General features: G+C 47.0%; 1 protein-coding gene across 2 annotated transcripts in view; it reads right to left on the reverse strand.

The window, feature by feature from the left end:
- Positions 1–447: 447 nt before the first annotated feature.
- LIMD1 (LIM domain containing 1) overlaps positions 448–24,943 on the reverse strand; it is an 81,707-nt gene continuing 57,211 nt past the window's right edge. The window contains exons 3-8 of one of the 2 annotated variants that reach the window (XM_012770324.3): positions 14,582–14,649; positions 11,990–12,052; positions 7,386–7,516; positions 6,351–6,402; positions 5,425–5,493; positions 448–4,201 (exon numbers count right to left, since the gene is read on the reverse strand). In XM_012770324.3, the coding sequence (XP_012625778.3) occupies positions 4,064–4,201; positions 5,425–5,493; positions 6,351–6,402; positions 7,386–7,516; positions 11,990–12,052; positions 14,582–14,649 (521 nt within the window). In that variant the 3' untranslated portion in view covers positions 448–4,063. Of the gene's footprint in view, positions 4,202–5,424; positions 5,494–6,350; positions 6,403–7,385; positions 7,517–7,977; positions 8,580–11,989; positions 12,053–14,581; positions 14,650–24,943 lie in introns of those variants that run through there. The other variant, XM_076006815.1, reaches the window with a different exon arrangement.

The raw sequence follows: 24,943 nt of genomic DNA on the forward strand, positions 1-24,943 counted from the left end.
TGAACAGTCTTGGATGGTAAGAGTGTCTCTCTCTGGAGCAAAAGCCAGGCAGGCTTACTGCCCACTGTAAAAGACAAGCCCTAGGTATGGGCTTCCTCTTGTGACACGGCCCACTGCACGTGCAAGTAATTATTTGGGCCTCTTCCTGGGGCCCTGTAGGAATTGTGGCTCAGGGAACCAGTGCAAATGCTGATAATCTGGCCACTGCTATTGTTGTAATAAACTGTCCTTTGTCTCTGACCTATGAGTCTCATAACTTCTGCCAGAATCCATAGAACAATGGCATGCTAATTTACTAGCCTACACGTAGGGCAAAATTCCAGACCCTTCCCAGGTTTGACACCCATGTGCTACTTTAAAAATCCAAAGCTCTAAAAGATGGCAAAATCCAGGTAGCAAAAAGCACTGTGAATCACTCCACACACACAAAAGACCCAGTAAACAGCATAATGTTGGAGGGCACTTTAATAGTCTAAAAATTGATGCAGTTTTATTGTTACAATACTTTGAATAATTTTATAGTAACAGTAAAATTTTGAATAATTTTATAGTAAAAGAAGATATACAGGGGAAAAATGTCCCTGCACAGTGAAATTTTCATATACTATATGGAGATTTCCCACATCTGTCCAGTTTTGGCTCAGAACAAGAGATAGCTAATATATCTTACTCATTTTCTTTTTCTGTTACTTTAAAAAGTTAACTTCAAATAGTAACTGGGAAATTAGAACCGATTCTTGACGCAAAGGAGAGCACAAAAAAGTTCAGGTTTCCTGGCAGACAGCTTTAACAAGTGCGTCAAGCCACGGTGGTTCGTGGTCAAGTCTCACACACGTTCTCTGCAAGGGTGCTAGCAGTTGTCACGGCCTCACTTTCACACGCGTGGGAACAGCACACAAAAACAGCCTTTAAAGGACTGCAAAGGAGTGTGAATTCTGAATAATTCTCTCAAGTCCTAATGTCTCTGTTTTTCATTTTGTAAGTGTGACTCAAGCCCTAGGAAACAAGGCAAGGGCGGTGCTTGGAGGCGATCAGAACTCCCTGATTATGCCATCAGCCGCCCAGGACTCAACAGCAAGGGCTCAGAGGACTCAGTTGAAAGGAGCTGTCACCAGAGCACTAACCGTGGAGAAATGGGCAGTCCTGTCCCGCTGCACATGCAGGCAACAGCCCAGCTGGGACTAAACGCCCTTCTGCGGTAGGAGATGAACAAATCACTCTACCAATGAAAGATGGGGGAATAGCATGAGTGAGTGACAGGAAGAATCCTTATCTATAGCAGATCAACTGGGTTACTGGCTATTCCCAGACCACCCAGGCAGTTTTTGAATGTCCCAAGCTAAAGGGAAGGAAAAAAAGAATGACACAACAGGAGATAGTGAACAACAACAACAATAATCTAAATGAGACAAGGGAGAAGGATGGAGGCTGGCTTTGGGATCTGGAATCAGACTATAATTCTCCTTGTTTTACCAAAAGTCCAAGAATTATCCAGAAAACTCAAGAAGGGCTATTTGCTCTAGCTTTTAAAATAAAAATATTCATCCTAATCTACCAAGTCCTTGTGTTTTCCTTCTAGATGCCCATGAATACAACTCCATCACAGTTCTATTTGGCTAATAATTTATAGAACATTTAAAATACCAGGTAGGTGAACATCTCTACATGGCTTTTGTGGAAGGGCATGAGGTGGAGAGAAACAAAACTGATTCCAGATTCCTACCTGGTACCCTCTCCAGGGGACAGACAACCAGAGAAGTCTGCTGCTGGGATTTCTAGGATGCCTGAAAATCCCCTTATTATTCCTTTTCAACAATGTAAAATGCCACATATGCAGACATATCCGAATCACCTCAATCAAGGCCACCTAAAAATCTCATTTAAAAAAAAATAATCACAGATTTTTACCTAATTACCCAAATTTGCAAACAAATCCCTGCTATTTCTGGCAGTGGTTCCATGCAATGTTCTTCACTCTGCCCGACTTAAAAGTAGAGCAAAGGTATGTCAGCAAGGCCAGCGTTCCTAGGTTGGCAGAGATAGGTTAGGACATACTGGCTGGTGGAGTTTAACCCCCAAGCCTTGCCAAAGCTGAGCTGGGTGACTGGGTGATGGGAGGAGAGAGGCCCAACCTCGGTTCACTTCCCAGGCCCCAGCATTCACCAGTTTCCAGGAGGTTCAGCCTGTGAAAAAGAACCACTGAAGGCACACGGCCCGGCTGAAGTGACATCTGGCCAAAGGATTCCAACAATGAATTTCATAAAAATGGAAAAGACATTCCGTGGCGCCAAGTCTGTGCTTCTTACAGGCAATGACTACAAAATTAGTCAAAACGTGGCTTAGAAGTAGAGCAGGCCTAGCGAAAAGCCTGAGTTTATACATGCAGGGGGGCCTGCTGGCTGCCCGCTGTGGCCCCCCCCCCCCCCGTACCCAGTCTTTCGCTCTGAGTGTAAGGTGAGGAGGCAGGGTGCACACGGCAGCCAGCATGCCCCCTCACCCTCCCGTGACGAGGCCATGAGGCCTGCCCACAGGCTGAGAGGGCAAACGGCAGCCATCTTTCTTTTTGCAGCTTCTTCTAATTGAAACACCCAGGAGTGCTGGCCTCCAGCCTCAGGAGTGTGACCTGCACGGCAAATGTTGCCTCTTCAGTGCAGAGGTGGTCTTGGACTCTTGCCAGTGTGTGGCCTCCCTTCGCCCTCCCCGCCCCCAAGGAGCCGGCATGCTGAAATGCATAAGGCAATAGCTGAGATCACACTGCCCAGACCAGCTGGACTCTGGCCTGTGTGAAGCCAGCAATTTGTAGCACGCCCAAAGAAGGGATCTGAGTCCGGTGTGATAGCCGAATTCCTCCTTAGTCTGTGACTTGGTGAAGCTCTATCTGTGAGGTATTTTTTTGTGTGTGTAGAAGACTGAAAGTGGAAGGAAACAACTAAAAAACAAAACAAAACAACAACAACAAAAAAACACAGACAAAAAGCAGTGTACCTTATACTGGTTTCTTCAAACTTAATACCTGTGCCAAGAATTGGGCAAGAGAGAAACCTATGAAATGAACATAATAACTTATCCCGAGGCCCGCCCTCCCATGCTGGCTTAAAGATCTCACACACACACAGACTTTCCTTGTTTATAAGGAGCTATCTCTCAGCATGTGGGCAGGACTTCTAAAAAGCCCATCGTTAAATAATCTAAAACAGGCACAAGCGATGTCTCCACGTGGGTTCTCGAGACTTGCCTTGCGCAGCTCCAAGGTCACAGACTCTTGAGAGCTCCAGAAAAATACAGCGCAAATAGGTGGGCAGAAGAGTCCCGGTGCCTGCACCGGGTTCTTGTCCCAGGGCATGCTTTACTCAAACAGGGCAAATCTCTGCCTTTGGGGGAGGGAGGATTTGCAGGGGCGCACAGCGTGCTGTCAGCGTTCAAGCAGGAAACCCTGCCTCACTTCTTTCAAATCTTGGCTCTGGCTTTCTAAGCAAATTCTTCTTAGGATACAAAGCACACGTTAGAGCTTCCTTCTTGCCAGGATGCAATTACGTTTGCAGGCATTCCAAAGAAGAACTGAAGCTCTGGGGTGGAAAGGAGCCTCACATCACGCCATGGTGTGTGTGTGGAGGAAGCGGGGTGTTTGGGTACAGGTATTTTCCTGCAGGAGGGGAAAGGGTTAGACGTACTGGCAGCTGAGCTGTCAGGGGATATTGTGAAACAGCTCAATGCAAACCTCTCCCTCTGAAGCGTGAACGTTCCCAGAGGGGACAGGAGAGTTCCTTCAGTTGCAATGATGTGACCTCAAGTCACATGCCGGAGCTCATGTCACATGCCGGAGCGTCTTCCTGAGTAACTGAGGAAGGTGTGGCAACGGAGAAAAGCACTTGGGAAATATGCGTATCAGGCAGGTAGTGTCTGCCTCCCTGGTTAATGGAAAGGCACTCCACACATATACCTGGGACCTCACCCACCTGTCCCTTCTCTTCCCCTACCCCAACCCCACCCAGGGGCCACTGGAAGTAACGGGTGCAGTCCTGGCTCCTCATCCCCCTGCCGTGAGGTCTGCAGGTGGCTCTGGCTAGAAGTGGTGCTGGTGAAGGGCTGCGGATGAGGGGCCTTTCTCCAGTCTCTTGACGTGGCAGGAGTGACAGAACAGGTGGTCCTCTAGCGGGTAGCAGCGGTGACCGTCTTCATCGTTGAGCTCTAGCCCACAGTCCTGGGGGGAGGCAGAAATGTCCAGTGGAAGCAAAACGAAACAGACTGCAGGACTGCCATGGAGGCCACCGTCCTCCCAGTCAGCAAGGGGAGCTGTGTGTCCCTGAACAGGCAGGACATGCTGGTGCAGAGACACACAGCTCCTGCCCAGGCCTGGCCAACGCGAGAGCCACCGGCCACAGCGCGCTCACTGCGGCGCACTTAACTAAGATGTGCGGTCAGTATAAAAGCACATTGGACTTCCAAGACTCAGGACAAAGAGAGGAGGTGAAAATATCTCATGGGTCATTTTTGTTGTTGATTACATGCTGAAATCAACATTTTAGATATATTGGATGGAATAAAATAATTAATCTCACCTGTTTCTTTTAACTTTTTTAATGTGGCCGCTAGAAAACTTAAAATGATACATATAACTTGTATTTGTGGCTCTCATGTTTCTACTGGACAGTGCTGGTCTGGAATGTGTGGAGAGAACTGTTGAGCAAGTATTTTCACCTGGGCTACCACCGGTAATGACTCCCACCTATTTCTTTAGCAACAGGACCAATTTATATGTCACCCACGCTCCCTGTTCTCACTCATAAGGTCACCAAATGAATCCCATCTCCTCCCATGCGTGAATCCACTTAATTGTGGCTGAAATTCCACAGTCACACTTCACAAGGGCTGGTGAGGGGTGACCCCTGACTTCCTGACAGTCACAGGGGACTGGTGGCTCCCTCAACCTGGGACACAGGACACAGAAGGGGCAGGTGGGCCTCTACCCACCTTCACACCACCCAGCTGACATGCCTGTTTCCAACAGGGGCTTCTTCAAGATTTCCAGGGCTCAACTGAGGAAGGGCAGCCTGCCAGCTGGAGAGGAGGGAATCTCTTCCCCAAGTCACACCCTGACTGGCAATCTGGTCCCCAGACAGGACCAGAAACCTATGCTCCATATGACCCTCCTGGCTCCACAACTTCAGGGACAGCAGCTGCAACAGCTGCAGGACTTGACAGTTCAGAATGTGCAGAAAATAGCAAAGGCCTTCATAAAACCCCAGGCACGTGCCTCTTCCCCCCAACCCCTACAAACTGCCCTTCACCCCACTGCGCCTACATCAGCTCTGGAGGGCAGACCCTGGCCGGGATCTCCTTGACCACTCATGCCCCAGTCAACCCAGGACGCTTTTCTCATGGACGTCCAAGATGGCCCTGGGGGCTGGGCAGGAAGGGGCCTACCTCGCAGTGGTAACACTCCACGTGGTAGTCTCTGTCCATGGACACGACACGGATGGTCTCATCTGAGCCCTGGGACCAAAGAAAATAACACGTGGGAGAGGCCGGTTAGGGGCCCACAGGGCTCCATGTGTGTGGGGTGGGGTGGAAAGAGGATTCTGGGGTAACAAGTAGGTGGCCTCGGGATAAGAGTATAAATCAGTAGTGAATATTGACACCTATCAGAAAAAGAGCAGATTTAGCTGATGACAAGAGAAGTGGGAGGGACAGAGTCCTGCCTTCTGGAATGTCAGAGTCAACAATGAAAGACACCTAGCACTCTGGGAGGCTGAGGCGGGAAGATCATTCAAGGTCAGGAGTTCGAAACCATCCTGAGCAAGTTCGAGACCCCGTCTCTACTAAAAATAGAAAGAAAATAGAAAGAAAAATAGAAAGCCAACTAAAAATATATAGAAAAAATTAGCTGGGCATGGTGGTGCATGCCTGTAGTCCCAGCTACTTGGGAGGCTGAGGCATAAGGATTGCTTGAGTCCAGGAGTTTGAGGTTGCTGTGAGCTAGGCTGACGCCACGGCACTCACTCTAACCCAGGCAACACAGTGAGACTCTGTCTCAAAAAAAAAAAAAAAAAAAAAAAAACACTGAAAGACAGACCTACGTGGACATGTATTTTTAAAAAATGAATAAAAGACAAGCTTTTCTGCTCACCTGCTAATCTAAGAGTTAGGATCCAGTAAGAGAGCTGGACCTGAGTACACAGACGAATGCACACACTAGGGCCTCAGGCGGGGAGGCCAGCCAGCCAGAGGGGTGAGGACACGAATTATCTCAGAAGTGAGATTTCAGAAGGATATTCTAAGATGTTAAGATCTATTCTAAGATCTTGTCTTAGAAGACCCTAGGAGCACATCTGAGAAAGCATCTTACTTACCTCAGGTGGAAGGATGGGAAGCCCACAGGCCGCACACTTGGGGGCCAACACCCTGGGGGAGAAACAAAGCAGTCAGATGCACATTGTGTTGTTTCTGGGAGCAAAGCCCAGAGCAAGACTTGAACACAGGCCGGGTGGCTCACGCCTGTAATCCTAGCACTCTGGGAGGCCGAGGCAGGAGGATCAATCGCTTGAGGCCAGGAGTTCAAGACCAGCCTCAATAAGAGCAAGACCCTGTCTCTACTAAAAATAGAAAGAAATTAGCCAGTCAACTAAAAATAGGGGGGGGGGGGAATAGCCAGGCATGGTGGCGGATGCCTGTAGTCCCAGCTACTCGGGAGGCTGAGGCAGGAGGATCTTAGCTTAAGCCCATGAGTTTGAGGTTGCTGTGAGCTAGGCTGATGCCATGGCACTCTACCCTGGGCAATAGAGTGAGATTTTATCTAAAGAAAAAAAATAAATAAAAAGACTTGCACCCGGAACCTGCACAGAGCTCCTCTCCAGCTGCCCCTTGCCTGTGGCTCTCCGCCCTCGTGCAAAGATGGAGCCTGGCTTGCTGCGTGCGGTATGCCTTACGATCGCTCCCCAGCTGCAACAAGGACACTGGCTGCCTCTCCCACTCCTGGGGATAGCGAGTGACTCGTTTGTTTACCCGCCTCACGGTGCCTGCAGGCCTCGGCAACCTGAGAGTGTTGGAAAGCGACATTGCACTGGTGCCTGTGAAGGTAGGCAAAGCTGGAGCCACAGGGTGTGGCCGGCTCCTCCTGAGGCCTAGCCAGGAATCTCATCACAGTGCGGTTTTGTTGTTGTTGCTGTTCTGCTTTCTTCACTAAAAAGGATTTTTTAAACCAGTTCCCTGGAATGAACTGGCCTCCCGAGGCCTCTGCTGCACCCCTCAAAACCGCCAAGCCTTTGCTGGACGGTGGGCTGATGGCACAGCAGCTGGCAGGCACAGCTCGGTGGGTTTCCATCGTTCGCTCTCTGAGATGGGTGTGGCTCACACGTGCGGGTGCTGTCTGCTCCCGTCTCCCTTACTTGTGGTAGTCTCGGACACAGTAGATCTTGTTCTCCGAGTCCACGGTGAAGGGCACCCCATCCAAACACTCGTTACAGATGACACAGCGGAAGCAGCCGGGGTGGTAGGACTTGCCCAGGGCCTGCAGGATCTGGAGCAGGGAACAGGTCAGGCAGAGGGCTCACACACACAGTCACACAACATGGACACACTAATCTCCACGTTTCTCTTTGACAAAGATCAAGAAGGGATAGAGGGCCGGGCGTGGTGGCTCACGCCTGTAATCCTAGCTCTCTGGGAGGCCGAGGCGGGAGGATTGCTCCAGGTCAGGAGTTCGGAACCAGCCTGAGCAAGAGTGAGACCTTGTCTCTACTATAAATAGAAAGAAATTAATTGGCCAACTAATATATATAGAAAAAATTAGCCGGGCATGGTGGCGCATGCCTGTAGTCCTAGCTACTCGGGAGGCTGAGGCAGGAGGATCGCTTGAGCCCAGGAGTTTGAAGTTGCTGTGAGTTAGGCTGACACCACAGCACTCACTCTAGCCTGGGCAACAAAGGGAAACTCTGTCTCAAAAAAAAAAAAAGAAAAGAAAAGAAAAGAAAAGGGATAGAGTGGAAGAGGCTAATCTCCTGAGATGTATAAACAGGAGATCAAACAGAATCCTTCTCCTGTGACCTCTCACAGGGTCTCTGAGCTGGGAGGGGGTTAAGAGGGCTGTTAAGAGACACTAGAGTAGGGCTGGGACAACCCCAGGGCCAAAACCCACTGTGGAAAAGCTGGAAATGATGCAAAGCGGAGCCACAAAAGGATACACCCCAGATTTGGGAAGCAGCAAGTGCATGGAAACATCAAAAGAAATTCCACATGGCAGTGGCAGAGGCCGAAGAAACCTCTTAACCTCTGCCTCTTGGGTGCCCCTTTAAACAGCTTTGACTCGGAACCCAATAATCTGGAGGCCCTGGCTCAACCCAGTTATCTTGGATCCAAGCCTAACAAGCAAAGCTGCTTGTTGTCTGTAATCACAATGAATGAAAGCCCCACAAACCTCCTTCCTCTCAGTGTCAGCTGATCTGGTTGTGACAGCTGGGACCACTAGAGCCATCCTGAAACCAGGACAGAGCAAAGACAGGGAGGGAAGGAGACAGAAGGGACGGAAAGAACGTCCTGGGTGATGCCAGTGAGTAGCCACATTAACTGCCGACCTCCAAACCCTGTTAGGTGAGATAAAATATTGTCCCTGTTAAGACGGTGGTTCTCAAAGTGTGGTCCCTGGACCTGCGGCATTAGTATTACCCGCGGACTAATTAAAAATGCACATTCTTGGACCCCATGCCAGACTTCCTGAATCAGAAATTCTGTGAGGAAGGCCTAACATTTGGTGTTTCCAATAGGGTGATGCCAATGCATGCTAAAGTTTAAGAATCATTGATTTAAGCTAAAATGAGTCTGGGTTTTTCTAATTTGCAGTTGAAAGCATTTTTGCTGACTCAATAGGAGATACATTTACCTGTGCTGTCAAACTTTGCACAAACGACTGAACTATGGAATCAACACAAGCAAGTTGGCACCATTAACACCTGTCCGCAGAGAATGTACAGAACAGTTCTCAGCATCTGGCAGTGGGGGCCACACAGACAGCCTCCAAGCAGGCTGAAGGAAGGGGACCTGGAATTCAGGAAAGCCTTGCCAGCACACCGTGAGACCCGTGGGAAAGATTTGCTGTGTTCCAGCTCTTTCTACCAGAAGCCTCAGGCAGCAACTCCACACCACACATACCCCAGCCAGGGAGGCAAGGGGAGGGCATGGTGCCATTCCAGCTTTACTCGGAAAGCTCAGCTTTCAAACTTCCTCATTCCCTCACAGGTTTCCCTAACCTTTGAGGCCCCTCTCAATCCACAGTAAGCTGCCAAAATAGGAAGGACAACCAGCTGGGCTTCCAAAGTCCATTTGGCAATTTGGACCTTGGAATGCATTTCCCCCCAGACTAATGCTATCTTGGCAGAATGAGATCCTCAAATTAATTTAACCCGCAACGTTCCTAAGGTTGAAAAAAGATGCCATTTTGTTGCATTTTCATTAGCTGCCATAATTTTGTTTATAGTTTTTATATGCCCAGTTCTAATCTGCAAGCCCAGAATACATCCCTCTATTAATAAAGGGAGATACAGACAATTTACACAAAGAGTTAGACAGTTGGAGCTCTGCTGCAGAACCAAGAATAGGTACCTGAAGGAATCTTTCTGTGCATTATTAAAATTCTTGGCAGCAGTTAAGGATTCTGTCTTTAAAACTGGATTTCACTACCAGACAGACATATACACTAAAAGTTTTCAGTCCTAGAGAATACCTACAAGTTCAACTTCACATTATCCCATATGGTAGAGATTGTCTCCTTCTCTTCTCGTATGCACAAGCTGAACCTCACATTGAAGAGACAGAGAATATTTCTCCTCCCCTTGCATCAGCACTGTGACTTCCTTTGAGCAACAGAATGAGGAAGGATTGATGTTCTGAGATTTATGAGTCAAAGACTTAAAAAGACTGGCAGCTTCTGCTTCAACTCTCTTGCTGTAAGGAAGTCTGAACTAGACTCCCAAATGATATCAAGCCACAGTGAGGCCTGGAGGTGGATAGGTCATCTTGGATGTTCCAGTTCAACTATGCCACCAGCTGAACAAAACTGAGCAAGTGATCCCAGCCAATGCCACTCAGAGCAGAAGAATCGCCCTGCTGATCCCTGACCTAATTCCCAACCCACAGTATGAGGATAAATAAATAATCCTATTGTTTTAAACCACTAAGTTTTGGGGTGGTTTGTTTTACAGCAATAGATAAATGGCATACCCTGAGGCCCAAAGAAGTCCTAGGACAATCCGAACTAAGAACAGGGTATAATCATACTCATAAATTTAGACCATGTTGACCTCATATGCAGTGGGTTTGTCAGAAGGACGCTAAAAACAAGGACAAATTCTGCCAAAGAAATGGAGCCCAACAGAGTCTGGCAGGCACTTGGGGAGGGCAGGGGTAAGGGTGTGTGGCTTCTGCCTACCCACCCCCCACCGAGGGAATAGGTGGAGGGCCACGTTCCCCAGGGGGGCCATGGCTACTAATGAGAACTCAGCTCTCACAGGACTAAGCCCTGCTGTGGTCTGTCAAAGCCAGATGGCAGCAGGTCCTCTTCATGAATAAGGAGGGCTCTGGGTCACTGTGTTTTACAAATGTTTGCACATAACCATCAAAATTAAGTGTTTATGTCCAAAGACATGCACAAGAGTGTTCACAGCAGTGTCATGCGTAAGTAGCCAAAAGCTGGAAACCACCCAAATCCCCATCAACGGGAGAACGGAGACATAAACTGGTCTATATCCCTGCAATGGAATTCTACTTAGCAAAATAAGTGAACTACCAATATAGGCAACGACATGGGTAAATCCCCAAAAACATAAATATAAGTGAGAAAAGACAGACCCCAAATAGTCTACACTACACAATTCCATTTATATGAAATTCCAGACCAGCAAAAGAAATATGTGGCAATAGAAGTTGGAATAGTGGTTGTCTTGCCAGAGGTGGGGTGGGAGTGGTGTTGACTGGGAGGAGGGAAGAAGGAACTCTCTGAGGCTCAAGAAATGTTCTACATCTTGATCCGGGTGGTGGTTACAAGGGTGTATGCACATGTAAAAGTCCATTCATATACTTAAGATTTATATGTTTTACTTTATGAGTTATTTCTCAAAAAGTGGTAAAAGAAAAAATAGCAATGATTAGTAATTTTCTTCTCCAGAATGGAATTAATGAGTCAGCTTAGAGAGGGACTTAACTTTTTCCAACTAAAAGTATGTTATATAATCACTTCCTCTGACCAGTATATTAAAGAAATTCTTAGGCTTGTTTCCAATGGGGAACAATTTGATCTCTGTATTCATCCTCACAACCTAACCGTATAGGGAAAAATTGTCCCCACTGAAAAGAAATAAAGCTACCAGGGCTACCCAGCTACTCAAAAGGCTGAGGTGAAAGGATCACTTGAGCTCAGGAGCTTAACACCAGCCTGGACAACAGAGCAAGACCCTATCCCTTAAAAAATTATACATGAGAGCCAGTGGCTGAGCAAAGAATGGAATGTATCAAACTTGGTCCTCATTCTGCTCTTTCAGAACTAAATGACAAAAACTCATCTTAGGAATGGCTTGAGCTGGGCAGAAAGTGGGGAGCAGGGGGAACAACTGTGTTCATCTGTGTTCATTCTACATCTGACTCCAAGGTAGCTGAGATTTCTGCAGTAAAAACAGGCTGCATTTGGTATCTCACCTGGGATGCCACAGAGAACACAGAGAAATCAGAGGGAGGCCAGTGTGATCCAAATGGCCCAGAGGAGAAGAGCGCATTATCAGAAACACGATCTCCTACAGTCTGGATGGTTAAAGATGCTAATACCAATATATAAAAACCAACAATGTGGGTTCTGTTAGAGCAAGCAAGCTGCGTTGCATAGGGGCTTTTTTTCATAAGACCAGCTATAACCACAAATCGAGATGGGAAACACTATTCTCAATTACTATTTTTTTTTCCTCCCCCTCCCAAGGTGCTATTATCTTGCTTGGCTGACCCTACTCACCATGTCCATAATCAGATGTCCACAAAGAAAACACCTGTCAGCAGACTGCTGGAAACCAGAGTACTGCAGAGGAACGAGAAACAGAAGTTAAACCCAGGCTGGGCAGATGAATCAGCCACTTCCCCACCAGAAATTTCTCAGAAAGATGTGTCACTTTGTGCAGGAATCTGTCATTTCCCCAAGTACAGCACTGCTGCGTGCTGAGTCATGGAATAGCCTCTGCCACAGAGCCCGTTACACACGCTCCCACCACCCACCACCCTCACAGTGAGGTGTCAGGCGCCCACTAGTGCCAGCCTCTAGGTAAGAGACGGTAAAGAAGCTTTAATCTTATCTCAATGGTTCTCAAAGAGGAATTCCCTAGCAACACCTAGAAACTTGTAAGAAATGCAAATTCTTAGGCTCCACTCCAAACCTGCTGAATCGGAAACTCAAATGGTGGGGCCTGGCCATGCATGTTTTCCATGCCCTTCAGGGGATTCTGCTGCACACTCGAGTTTAGGACCCCTGCTCTAATCCTCAACACAATTCTGCAAGCTATATGCTATATTATCCCAATTTCTCAAATGGAAACAAAGGGAAGCTCTCAGAGGTTAAGTGACCTTTTCAAGGTAACTCAGCCAATAAGGACTGAAGCCGGGGTTCAAATTCAAATTCAAATCTGCTTCTGGTTAAAAAGCTGATGCCTTTTATAGTTATCATCAAAGAAACGTAATACATACACCCCCAGAGTCTTGAAAGAAATGAGGAACTCTCATTTTATATGTGTACATAGTTTATATGGCAACTACCTCTTAGAAAATATACCAGATACTATACACTAGAAGCTACTAGAAGATTAGGTATTACAAACATAACTCAATGAGGGGAAATAATAAAAGGAAGGTGAAAAAAAAGAGAAAAGGGAACTTTTTTGCAACCCTGTAACATATGTGCGATTGCTGGGCCCGGCACCATTCTGGGGTAATAGTTCTTTATTTTCACTTGGGATCCGGCCCCCACACCCAACCTTGTGGTTCCCATGATTCCTGGGGGCTGACTCTTTGCCAGAGTCTAGGGCAGGACACTGACTCAACCTGGCCGGCCAGGGCCTTGCTTTCCTACAGCACCAGCGGTTTTGTCCAGGGTGGGCACGTGGCCCAGTAAGAGCCATGAAACCCCAGAAGACATCTGTGGAGGCTTCTGAATGAGGGACTGGCACTCTTGCCCGTCAGACTCAAACGAGGAACATAAGCTCTGGAGTGCTGCCAACATTGGGACATCACACGGCACCTGAGGCTGAAGCTGACTCTGACAACAGCAGGGCCAAATCCTGGACAGAAAGGAACTCCTGGGGCATTGCTGGAATAATTCCCTTTCTCCAACAGCCAGTTTGGGTTTGCTTGGCTAGTACTAGCCAGCAAGAGTCAAAATGCACCAACTCTTGCAGGGAAAACCAAATTGAGCTTTCTCCAAGGGAAGGAGGAGAGAAAGGGCTTCATGTGTCCACAGAGAAGCTGGCCCTGGGCCCACCTCTATGTCTCAGATTCCTGAGCCCCGAGAGGACGGGGTCAGTTCAACCACCGTTGACCCGGCACCCACTCTGTGCTTGTCAAGGTGCAGAAGCATGTTCTCTGCCCCCAGAGCTCACGGTCAAGGACTGTCCACAGACACGATGCTCTAGGCTAACAGCCCTGCCAGGGCGAGCCCGGGCGTGGTGGCAGCCAAGAGGGGGTACTCCACCATGGGAGCAGGAGGGACAGGAAGGCTGTCGGAGTGATCTGGGCAAAGAAAGGGATCACGACCTGATCGCAAGCAGGGGGAACGGCATAGGCGAAGGCACGAGGTGTGAGACTGCGCGGGGGCTGGAGGGCAGTCAGGGTCCAGACCTCAGGTGGCTTCCAGGGTGCTTTGTACCCCGCAGACGCTGGGACTGAGCAGCCAGGTTTATGCCATAAAAGGCCTCCTGGCGCAGGCGTGTGGGAAGCTGTTAGGCTGGCCCAGCTGAGCTACGCCAAAGGGGTGAACAAAGGCAGACCCCTGGAGGGCATGGCGGCACAAGGCTCAATGCCTGGCTGCATTCTGGGAGAGACAGAGCAGGCAGGTCAAGGACAAACCAAGGACGCAGTTCTCAGAGGTCAGGACCAAAGGCGAGGGGGTGCATTCTGCTTCAGATGAGCAGTACGCGAGTCGCTAAGACGCAGCTCAGGGGACCTGTCCAGCGGGCAGTGAGAAGCCAGTAGCTGGCCTCAGAGGAGCGGCAGGGCTGGAGCTCAGGCCTGGGAGTCGCTGGCACATGATGGGCTTTCAGGCCACGAGAGATTCCCAGGGAGAGCGGGTGGGGTGAGAAAAGGAGCGAGCCCAGGTCCCAGTCCAGAGGCTTGAGAGACGGGGAGGAGGCAGAGCTGGGAAAGCAGCAAGAGGACAGGCCGAGGAACCCTACGGCCCCTTAAAGCACAAAGCTGTGCGACTGGTCACCTGCCTGAGGAACACGGGCCACCCAGGTGTTGGCGGACAGAAAGTCAGGGCCCCGGGTAGTACAGCTCCCCCTGCGCCAGCCAGGCCTGGCTAGCCCTGACTCCGGCCCGGACAGGCGAGGGGAGGTGGACTCACCAGGAAGTCTTCCTCACAGAACACTTTGCCGTTGACAAAGTAGAAGGCTTTTCCTCTCAGCTTCCGGCCTAAAGAGAACACACAAAGGCAGGGTAAATGTTGAGAAATGTGGTTGGGGAATTAATGAGATGTGGCTCATAAGACCATTATTTTATTGTATCACCCATATTACTACATTAAAGACAGAAACAGGAGTTTGCAGGGTTTTGCCCTGAAGGAATGTATAGACTCAATGGTTCACTTATTAGAGGCTGCTATCATGGGAGAGCTCTCAACTCCCCAGTGGGGATGTTTTATAGGAAGGCTTCCTGGTATCTCAAAATCTCTGAGCTTCCCTGTGTCTTGAAAGACAAGACAAGGCAAATATGGCCCACAGGCTGGGAGCTGGAGACAATGAGTGCACTTTGCTCAGAGACGTGCCCCAGTGGTTATAAACAACCTGTTTTATAGAGGTGGGTTTTCTGCTCTCTCCTGTCTGTCTGCCTTTAAGTCCACAATAACTAATCAAAGAAATATAGAGTCACTATACCTCTTTTGTTAACTGACAACTACCTCTTAGAACTAGAAGTTAGCCCCTAAAGGACTTTGTACCTGTTTGTTCACCTAGATAGATTAGAAGCCCCTTGGGAAGACTTTTGACCCCAACCCTCTACCTGTATGCCCTAGCAACTGCATTCCCTGATATGCACATATGTTACCCTGACAACTGGTAATTGATGTCTGTGATTATAAAAATCTGCATGAATCTAATCATATTGCTGGTGTTCATGTGGATACGCCAGTCTCCTGAGTACCCCGCTGTATTATATCTGATCTTTTTATATATATATATAAAACTATAAACTATACCTTAGTCTCGGTGTATTCTTTTATTCTCTCTATTGCCTATCAATTTCCTCATCCTCTGTGGCGACCCCGTCTTAGGGGCTTGGCTCTGCGGGGAGAAGCAGCCGGTCTCCTTGCGGGCCTGCCTCCACTACTCCCCCCGCAGGTAAAAAGAAAAATGTCAATATGCAGTGAAAGAAGAGCAAAAAGAAAGGCAAAATCTTTAAAGCAGAAATAAGCACACAAAAAATGCCAACTGTCAGTAACTTTCCAATCACTAAAAGATGCCGCAGCCCTCGCCGATGCCCAGGCTGAGGCCAGGAGGAAGGGGCCCTGGCAGGTGCTGTTTGGCAGGAAGACCCAAGGCTGACTTGGAAATCATCCTACGCTCACCTTCTAGAACCTTCTCTCTGCTGAGAAGGCAGCCAGCGGAAGCATTTGGGAGCAGGGCGGCAGAGACCCACGCAGGGGCAGGCTGGCGGCAACAGTCCCCTGGGGAGCCGATGTTTCTCGTGGGCATTTGGGACATGTTCTCGGGGTGGGCATGCCACAGACTGCCGGGACAGCCCTAGAAACTACTCAACTATTATTTTCGTATCTTCCTTTCACCTGAACTATAGAAAACACACATCATTGGAGGATGACTTTTTTTGTTTTTGCTCAATCTATTAATAAGTGGGGTGAGAGTGGCAGAAATTCAACGCACCCGACGCCTTAGATGTGACTTTAGTTTCTACGAGGCTAAGTTACTGACAAGGAAAATGCATTTTAACAACCCCTTTCATCTCTTGAGAAAAAACACGACAGGGCTGCACGCCGAGGTAGGCTGGACTCACGGACTGATGGTGTTTCCAGTGCCTGGCTCAAAGCACACCCGGCAGACGCCACAGGAGTTTCAGAGACTGAACAAGTGCCCGGCACTGAGTGACACCAAGCCTCTCGGGGCAGGGTCCAAGCACGAAAGCAAAATCGCCAGTGTTGAGAACATCAACAGTGCAAAGAAACCCGCTAGGCAAACAACGACCGCCCGCGCCTCCCATGGCCAAGAGCGGGCACAGCGGCACCCGTGGAAGGAGAAGAGACGGTCTATGAGACTCGTCAGAGTTCAGAGAGGACCTTGAATGTGTCAATACAGAGGAAAAGCCAGAAAAAAAAAAAATTTAACTACAGAACTACAAGAGCAAAAACCTCCAGATGGATGAAAGACCCAAATGTATAAAACAAGAACTATCATGAGAAATCACAGGCCTTTTAAATTTTTATATTATGTTTTGTTTAAAAATGATTTACGGTGAGATATCAAAAGCACATCTTATAAAGATTGATCAATGGGACATTAAGAATCTAGGCCAGGCGCAGTGGTTCACACCTGTAATCCTAGCTTTCTGGGAGGCCCAGGCGGGAGGATCACTCAAGGTCAGGAGTTCGTAACCTGCCTGAGCAAGAGCGAGACCCCTGTCTTTACTAAAAATAGAAAGAAATTAATTGGCCAACTAAAAATATATAGAAAAAAAAATTAGCTGGCATGGTGGTGCATGCCTGTAGTCCCAGCTACTCGGGAGGCTGAGGCAGGAGGATCGCTTGAGCCCAGGAGATTGAGGTTGCTGTGAGCTAGGCTGACGCCACGGCACTCACTCTAGCCTGGGCACCAAAGAGAGACTCTGTCTCAAAAAAAAAAAAAACCATAATGAGATTCTATCTCACTCCCAGAGATTGGCAAAAATTACTAAGTCTGACAATACCATGCCTTGGAAGGTGTGAGACAATAGGAACCCTTTCACACACTGGCGGGAGAGTTGACAGGGATGACCACTTGGGGACAATTTGTGAAGTCTATAGAGTTGAAAATCCACAACATAGTGCTAAGGCTGCCCCTCGAGAAACTCTCCCAAATGTGCACAAAGAGACACACATACGGATGTTCACGGCAACACTGCTTATGGAAAAACTAGAAGCATCTTCGGTGTTCACCAGGATAGAAGAATTGATAAATAAACTGAGGAAGAAACTACAGTAATATTCAGCAACTGTGACACTAGACAGCAGACAGAACGAAAGGACGAGATACGTCTTATTACTGATTGGATTAAACACACTGGTGTGCAAGTGAGGCGGACTGCCCAAAGACACATAACACAACTGTATAACGTGTAAGTTCAAGTGCACACACACAAGGTGGCACTATGTTTTGCTGGCAGTTGTGTTTGGGGGAACGGTAGGAAAATGGGGAGCGGAAGGAGCCAGACTCAATTCACAGAAGCAGCTGCCCTCGGAAAGGGAGGGGTTGGGTAGGAGAGGAACCAAGATGGTCACAACTCATCTACAACATTTCATTTCCTTTATACCAAATAACCAAAATTGCAGTCTAAAAATGTCTGTGCACTCTGAGTGACAGCTAAATAAGGGTTATTTCCAGTAGTTACTTTCCTGTAGTTTTAAAAATACATGCCTGGCCGGGTGTGGTGGCTCATGCCTGTAAGCCTAGCACTCTGGGAGACCGAGGCAGGAGGATTGCTCAAGGTCAGGAGTTCAAAACCAGCCTGAGCAAGAGCAAGACCCCGTCTCTACTAAAAATAGAAAGAAATTAATCGACCAACTAAAAATATATATATACAAAAAAATTAGCCAGGCATGGTGGTGCATGCCTGTAGTCCCAGCTACTCTGGAGGCTGAGACAGCAGGATTGCTTGAGCCCAGGAGTTTGAGGTTGCTGTGAGCGAGGCTGATGCCAGGGAACTCACTCTATGCTGGGCAACAAAGTGAGACTCTGTCTCAAAAAAAAAAAAAAAAAATACATGCATGTGTGCATACACACACTCCTTTAGGTGAAACACAATAAACCAAAAGGCAAAGAAAAACTAGAGCAAACATCTGCACTACGTGACAGAAAAGGACTTAATTCCAATATGCAATTAACTCAATTAACAGCCCTCCATAAAACATGGGTAAAGAAGGGGAAAAGACAAACCACAACAGAAGTATGAATGACCAGTAACTATAAAAGAAAATTTTTAGCTTTCCTCATGATTTAAATAAGAGTGCAAGTCAAAAATAATACACCATGCTTTGCCTGTCAGACTGGCAAGGGGGGGTGAGAATAACCCCCCGCGTCAGTAACGACACAGACAGACACACTTGCTCACGCTCTGCGGGGGACAGCAGAAACTAGAATGAGTTTGTAGAAGAAAAATTCGGTATCAACTGCCAACAGAATTTAGAAGCACAAAATTCTTTTTTCCTTTTTTTTTCCCCCAAATATTCTACTTCAGGAATTTATCCTAGGGAAATCACCCAAGTTAGATTGTTTAAAGGATCTTCATCTCAGCATCGTTTATAATAGCTTACCAAAAGCGAGCATCAATCGATGTACAATTCCTATCAAATAAATGATGACACATATATACATGTTGGAATATTATGGAGCCATAAAAAGACTGTGTTTTCAAAAAAGATTAAATTACGTGGAAAAGGATTTAAAAGACTTTTAAAGGGGGTATACAAACATGCGTGTGTACGTTACAGTCGTGGATATATGTATGACTGCAAAATTATACATATGTTCGTACACATAGGATGTATACCAAATTTTGATAGTCATTATCTTTGAGTGTAGGAAATAGGTGGCTTTTAATTATATTTTTTCCTGCAATGACTGAAACAGATTCTAACGGAGTGGGAGAATGTGGAAAGGGCAATGGAATGCATGAAAAGGCCACCCCTCTTTAGCTCTCCAAAGCTTCTCTCTTGTCCTTCCTGCAAAGTTACTGTCACCCTCTCTTCTAGAAGGTCCCCATCCCTGAGCCTTCACAAGTATTTCCTGACTCTGCTGAACGAGGGTACCAGAAATGACTGTCTACCGCTCAGTGATTTCAGGGCTCACCAACAGAACCCCCATTGATAGCCTTGGATATTGATTTTAATTATTTTACTTAAACCTTCCCCTCTATAAAAGGACCCCGAAGACTCAAAGTCTTAGAAAAGAAAATGAAAACTTACTGGAGTCTCTTTTCCACCTTTTGCCCCCATTAGACACCTCCCTGGGTGAGAGCTGACACCTCCCTCAAATCTCCCCCCCGCAGGACCAAAGTGACAAGGACACAAACAGCCCACCTAAGAGGAGCTGCTCAACCAGAAAGCAACACAATTCCCCCACTGTCTAATCACAGGCAAAGTCCAAGTCCTGGACTGCCCGCGGGTTAGACCCGGTCCGACGGTGGAAAGGGGGCAGGGCTGCAGCTGCCGCTGCGGCCACTAGAGGGAGCCAAAGGCGCCGGGAACCGGCACGGGGCAGCCTAGAGACAGGTGGGGCTTCCGCGCACGCGCAGAGAACACGGGCTCTGGTCCCAGGAACTGGCTCTAGGAAGTGTCAAGGAATCTGAGCTGAAAACCAATTTTTTTTTTAACAGAGGGAAGATTACCTCTATTCCAAAAATCAAAGAGGAAGATCATTTAAACAACTAAAGGCGTTGAACCCTCTAGTATTCTAAGAAACAAATTAAACGAGAGCTTTTTCACCTATGAAATCCACGAAGATTTTTAAGTGTTTGTGATTGGTGTCAATGCCTATTTTCATAAGCTATCAATGAGAGCGTAAAATTACAAACTGGCCCTGCAGGGGAAACTTTAAAATGCTTATCTCTGACTCAAAGGGGTTATCTGGGACTTAGGTTTGGGGAAAGAATAAGGAATGTGAATAAGTATTTACTTAGATCCAAACTGACAATCTTAAAGGAATGATTACATAAAACAGACTTCTAAATGCTGAAAATGCTATGTAGCCATTCAAAATGCCATTTAAATAGTGTTTTAGTGATACCGGAAAATGCTCATACTACAGAAGGATACTCAAAATTTATTGAGTGAAAAAAGCAAGCTAGACAGTGACATTTTTTTTTTTAACTGAGACAAGGTCTCATACTCTGTTGCCCAGGTTGGAGTACAGTGGCATCATCACAGCTCACTGCAACTTCCAACTCCTGAGCTCAAGGCAACCTTCTGCCTCAGCCTCCTGAGTAGCTGGGACTATAGGCACACAACACCAGGCCCCACTAATTAATATTTTGTAGAGATGGGGTCTCGCTGTTGTACAGGCTGGTCTTGAACCAACCGCCCCAGCTTCCCAAAGTGATAGGATTACAGGCATGAGCCACTGCGCCAGCCTAGGCAGTGTATTTATGTTACAATTTCATTTCAGTAATTTACACACACATACACACACCTGATATGCAAAAAGGAAAAAAATGAATAGTGGTTAGCACTAGTAGAAGTGTAACAGGGAAATTTTACTTTCTATTTTATATTCTTCAATATTTAAAATTTTCTTTCTAGTATTAGGTACAGTGATAGATGGTACTAGAGAGAAATTTTATTTTTATTCATACACTTTTATATTAAATTTTCCCAGAATCATGTTTATTATAATATAATAAATACTTTTAATTTTTTTTTTGAGACAGTGTCTCACTCTGTTGCCCGGGCTAGAGTGCCGTGGCCTCAGCCTAGCTCACAGCAACCTCAAACTCCTGGGCTCAAGCAATCCTCCTGCCTCAGCCTCCCGAGTAGCTGGTACTACCTACAGACACACACCACCATGCCCGGCTAATTTTTTTCTATATATTTTCAGTTGGCCAATTAATTTCTTTCTATTTATAGTAGAGATGGGGTCTCACTCTTGCTCAGGCTGGTTTTGAACTCCTGACCTCGAGCAATCCGCCCGCCTCAGCCTCCCAGAGTGCTAGGATTACAGGCGTGAGCCACTGCGCCTGGCCAATACTTTTAATTTTAAAAGAAAACCCTTATACTGGCCGGGCGCGGTGGCTCACGCCTGTAATCCTAGCACTATGGGAGGCCGAGGCGGGCAGATTGCTCGAGGTCAGGAGTTCGAAACCAGCCTGAGCAAGAGCGAGACCCCATCTCTACTATAAATAGAAAGAAATTAATTGGCCAACTAATATATATATATATATATATATAAATTAGCCGGGCATGGTGGCACATGCCTGTAGTCCCAGCTACTCGGGAGACTGAGGCAGTAGGATTGCTTGAGCCCAGGAGTGTGACGTTGCTGTGAGCTAGGCTGACGCCACAGCACTCACTCTAGCCTGGGCAACAAGAAAGACTCTGTCTCAAAAAAAAAAGAGAAAAGAATACCCTTATAATGTGAAAAGAAAGCAAAATTTTAAAATTGTGTATCTCAACTATTATAAAGAAGAAAGTCAAAGAAAAAAGACTGGAAAGGAAATCTGCCCATGAGCGACAGTGCTTCTGAGTGGACATATATGGCATCTGCATGGTGGAGGGGGTAGTTCACTACTTTACACTTTCCTACACTGCCCCAAACATTTAACAATGAGCAAGTATTACTTTGATCATTGTTTTAAAAACTGTGTACCTGGCTAGAAAAATCCTCTTACTGCCAGCCCCCACAACTGAGAAGTCCCCTGTCCAGACACCAGAGGCCAGGAGAGGGGCTTAGAGGCTACATCTGGTTTTCCTTTATTCCAAAATAAATTAAGGACTTTTCCAGAGACCCAAGTGGGTGGTACTTAGTCTGCTCTGAAGGACTCAAACTTCAGTTTTCACTTCAGTTTTGAAAGACCACCTGAGTTTAGAAATGACACCACATTCAAATTTATTTGTTTGTATTTTGTCAGAGTGGGAGAAAAAACCAACATCTGTTGATTATCTTCTGTGGTCAGGTACTATGTTTAGAGCTTTCACAGATTTTTAGAAATGCCTTCCAACCTTGCCACCCATGTTCTTGCAGCATTAGCCGCCTGTGTGTCCCTGTAATGCCACATGCCTCTTACAGAGACAGCCACAAAGTCATTTGCTACTCAAGGTCATCTCCTACTTTGGGTTTCAGCAAACATCAGAAGGGTTCGCCAAAGAGGCAGAAATACAACACATCATGTGTCAACAAAGAGGCAGAAATACAACACATCATGTGTCAATGTTCTGGAGCAGTGCAAGGATGCAGGACTGGTTGTTCTTGGGAACCACTCGAACTCACACCCCAGGATCATTCCTAACTTTCTAGGTTTCCTTTTCTCTTCATAAAAACATGATGCTCCTGAGCCAAACCATATCATCTTCATTTTGAACACATGAGGAAATCAAGGCTCAGAGAGGCTCACCGAGGTAGGAAGTGGGCAGGATGGGAACCCAGGCCTGTCTGGCTCTGAAGTCTATGCATGTTCCATTGCACAATAATTTAAAGTTTGTAGAACACACACCTATATGTAGAAACCAGTTTCTCTCTTCCTGCCAGGGGATGGAGTAGGGAATTTTCATTATTTAAAGCACTTTCTATGCACTGGGCCCTTTACCTACATCATATCTCACTTAAGTATCACGGACAATTCTGTAAAATATCCTTGTGAGGACACACATTTGGACATAACTTGGTTTGTAACTGGCTCCCACCTTCCTCCTGGAGACAGGCTGAAATTCATGTCTTCTTGGGAGAAAGGGGCACACTGAGGGGAGGGTGAGGCCAGGCAGAAAACAGCAAGCACCCTGGTGTTGAGAAGCAGGGAGGCAGAGAGAAAGTATTCTCCAGGCTGAATCACTCCAGATCTGGCCAACAAAACAGACATCAACCAACATGGAAATTCCTGGAATCACTGCAGCTCTCTAGAAAAGTTCCAATCAAGTGAGGATCCAGAATGGTCCTCATCCACATTTAAGCTAGAGCACTCAACCACCACTGGGTGGCGCCAAAGCACAGCCAGGCCCAGGACAGATTGGGGTGTCACGATGACTCCAAGCCCGCCAGTCGTGGGGCTGCCTTGGGTCATTTCACTGGCCTTGCGGTAATGTGCCCTGTACTTTAGGCAGTGCAACCTCACTTACCGCATTATAGTGACGTTTCTCGGAATCTTCTTTTTGGCAATGGAGAAACAAAAGCTAAAGAGGTCAGTCAAACTTATCTATGTAGCTAATAGTAAGTAGAAAGAAGAGTTAGGATGCAAACCCAAGTCTTTCTGGTACAAAGTCTCCGCTTTCCACTATGCTATACTATCTCACTTATTGTCTGTTCCAAAAGGAATCTCTCTCAGGCTAGGGGGAATGTCATAGTCCGTTTGGGCTGCTAGAACAAAATAACCACAAATGGGGTGGCTTAAACAATAAACATTCATTTCTCACAGTTCTGGAGGTTAGAAGTTCAAGATGAGGGTGCCCAAAGGGTCAGGTTCTTGGTGAGGACCCTCTTCCTGGTGTACAGATGGCTGCTGTCTTGCTGTGCCCTCACATGGTGGAAAGAGAATTAGCCAGCTCTCTGGCCTTTTCTTATAAGAGTACTAATCCCGTTTGTGAGGGCTCCTCCCTCATAACCTAATCACCTCCAAAAGATGCCACTCCAAACACCACCACACTGGGATTAGGGTGTCAACATAAGAATAGGTGTGAACCTATTCACCCAAATAGCTTCCAAATACAAACATTTAGCTGTTGCAGGGAAGAAGATGGATTTGTTGGCATTCCCAGTCAAACCTCACTCTACTCCCTTGAGTGGGGACAAATTTCACTGTCCCCACTCACTTTTACGGCGGCACATACTTAGAGGAGTGACACCAAGGAGCCGGCTGTGGCTGTGGTGGAACTAACACGGACAGAGGACAAAACGGAAGGGCTAAGGGGTAAACACCAAAAAATCTGGCCGGTGGTTTTCAAACCTTGGCATGCTTCCGGACTACCTGGCAGTTTTGTTAAAACACAGATTTCTGGGCCTCATCATCTGCAGAGTTTCTGATTTAGTCTGGGAAGGGGCCTGAGAATCTGCATTTTCTACAAAGCTCCCAAGTGATGCTAATGGTGCTAATTCATCTAAAAAATCCACATTTTTGAGAAGTGCTGAGTTAGACTATGCCTCAGGCTTGTCTCTGAACCAGCATTTCCATTTGCTGCAATCCCTCTTGGTCAAAAGTGCTAAAACCCGGACCATCCCTGGATAATTAGCATCAAACATAAAAATGTTGGGGTGGGAGTGTCAGGGTTACATATTTTAAGATTCTAGTTCAGGCCGGGCGCCAGTGGCTCACGCCTATAATCCTAGCACTCTGGGAGGCTGAGACGGGTGGATTGCTCGAGGTCAGGAGTTCAAAACCAGCCTGAGCAAGAGCGAGACCCCGCCTCTACTATAAATAGAAAGAAATTAATTTGCCAACTAATATATATAGAAAAAATTACCCAGGCATGGTGATGCAGGCCTGTAGTCCCAACTACTCGGGAGGCTGAGGCAGAAAGATGGCTTGAGCCCAGGAGTTTGAGGTTGCTGTGAGCTAGGCTGACGCCACGGCACTCACTCTAGCCTGGACAACAAAGCGAACTCTGTCTCAAAAAAAAAAAAAAGATTCCAGTTCAGAATGATCCTGCTTCCAACAAAGGAATTCCCCTCACCAGGAAATAGCTGGTGACAGTCACACTAAACACATACTAAATGAATAGTTTTTACAGCTTTGGAATATAGTAAAGTTGCTCTTTCTTTTCCTATAACAACAGTGGTTTATAAAATATTGACTGATAAATGTGCAG

The sequence above is a fragment of the Microcebus murinus genome, chromosome 1 (genome assembly GCF_040939455.1).
Source record: "Microcebus murinus isolate Inina chromosome 1, M.murinus_Inina_mat1.0, whole genome shotgun sequence".
NCBI lineage: Eukaryota > Metazoa > Chordata > Mammalia > Primates > Cheirogaleidae > Microcebus > Microcebus murinus.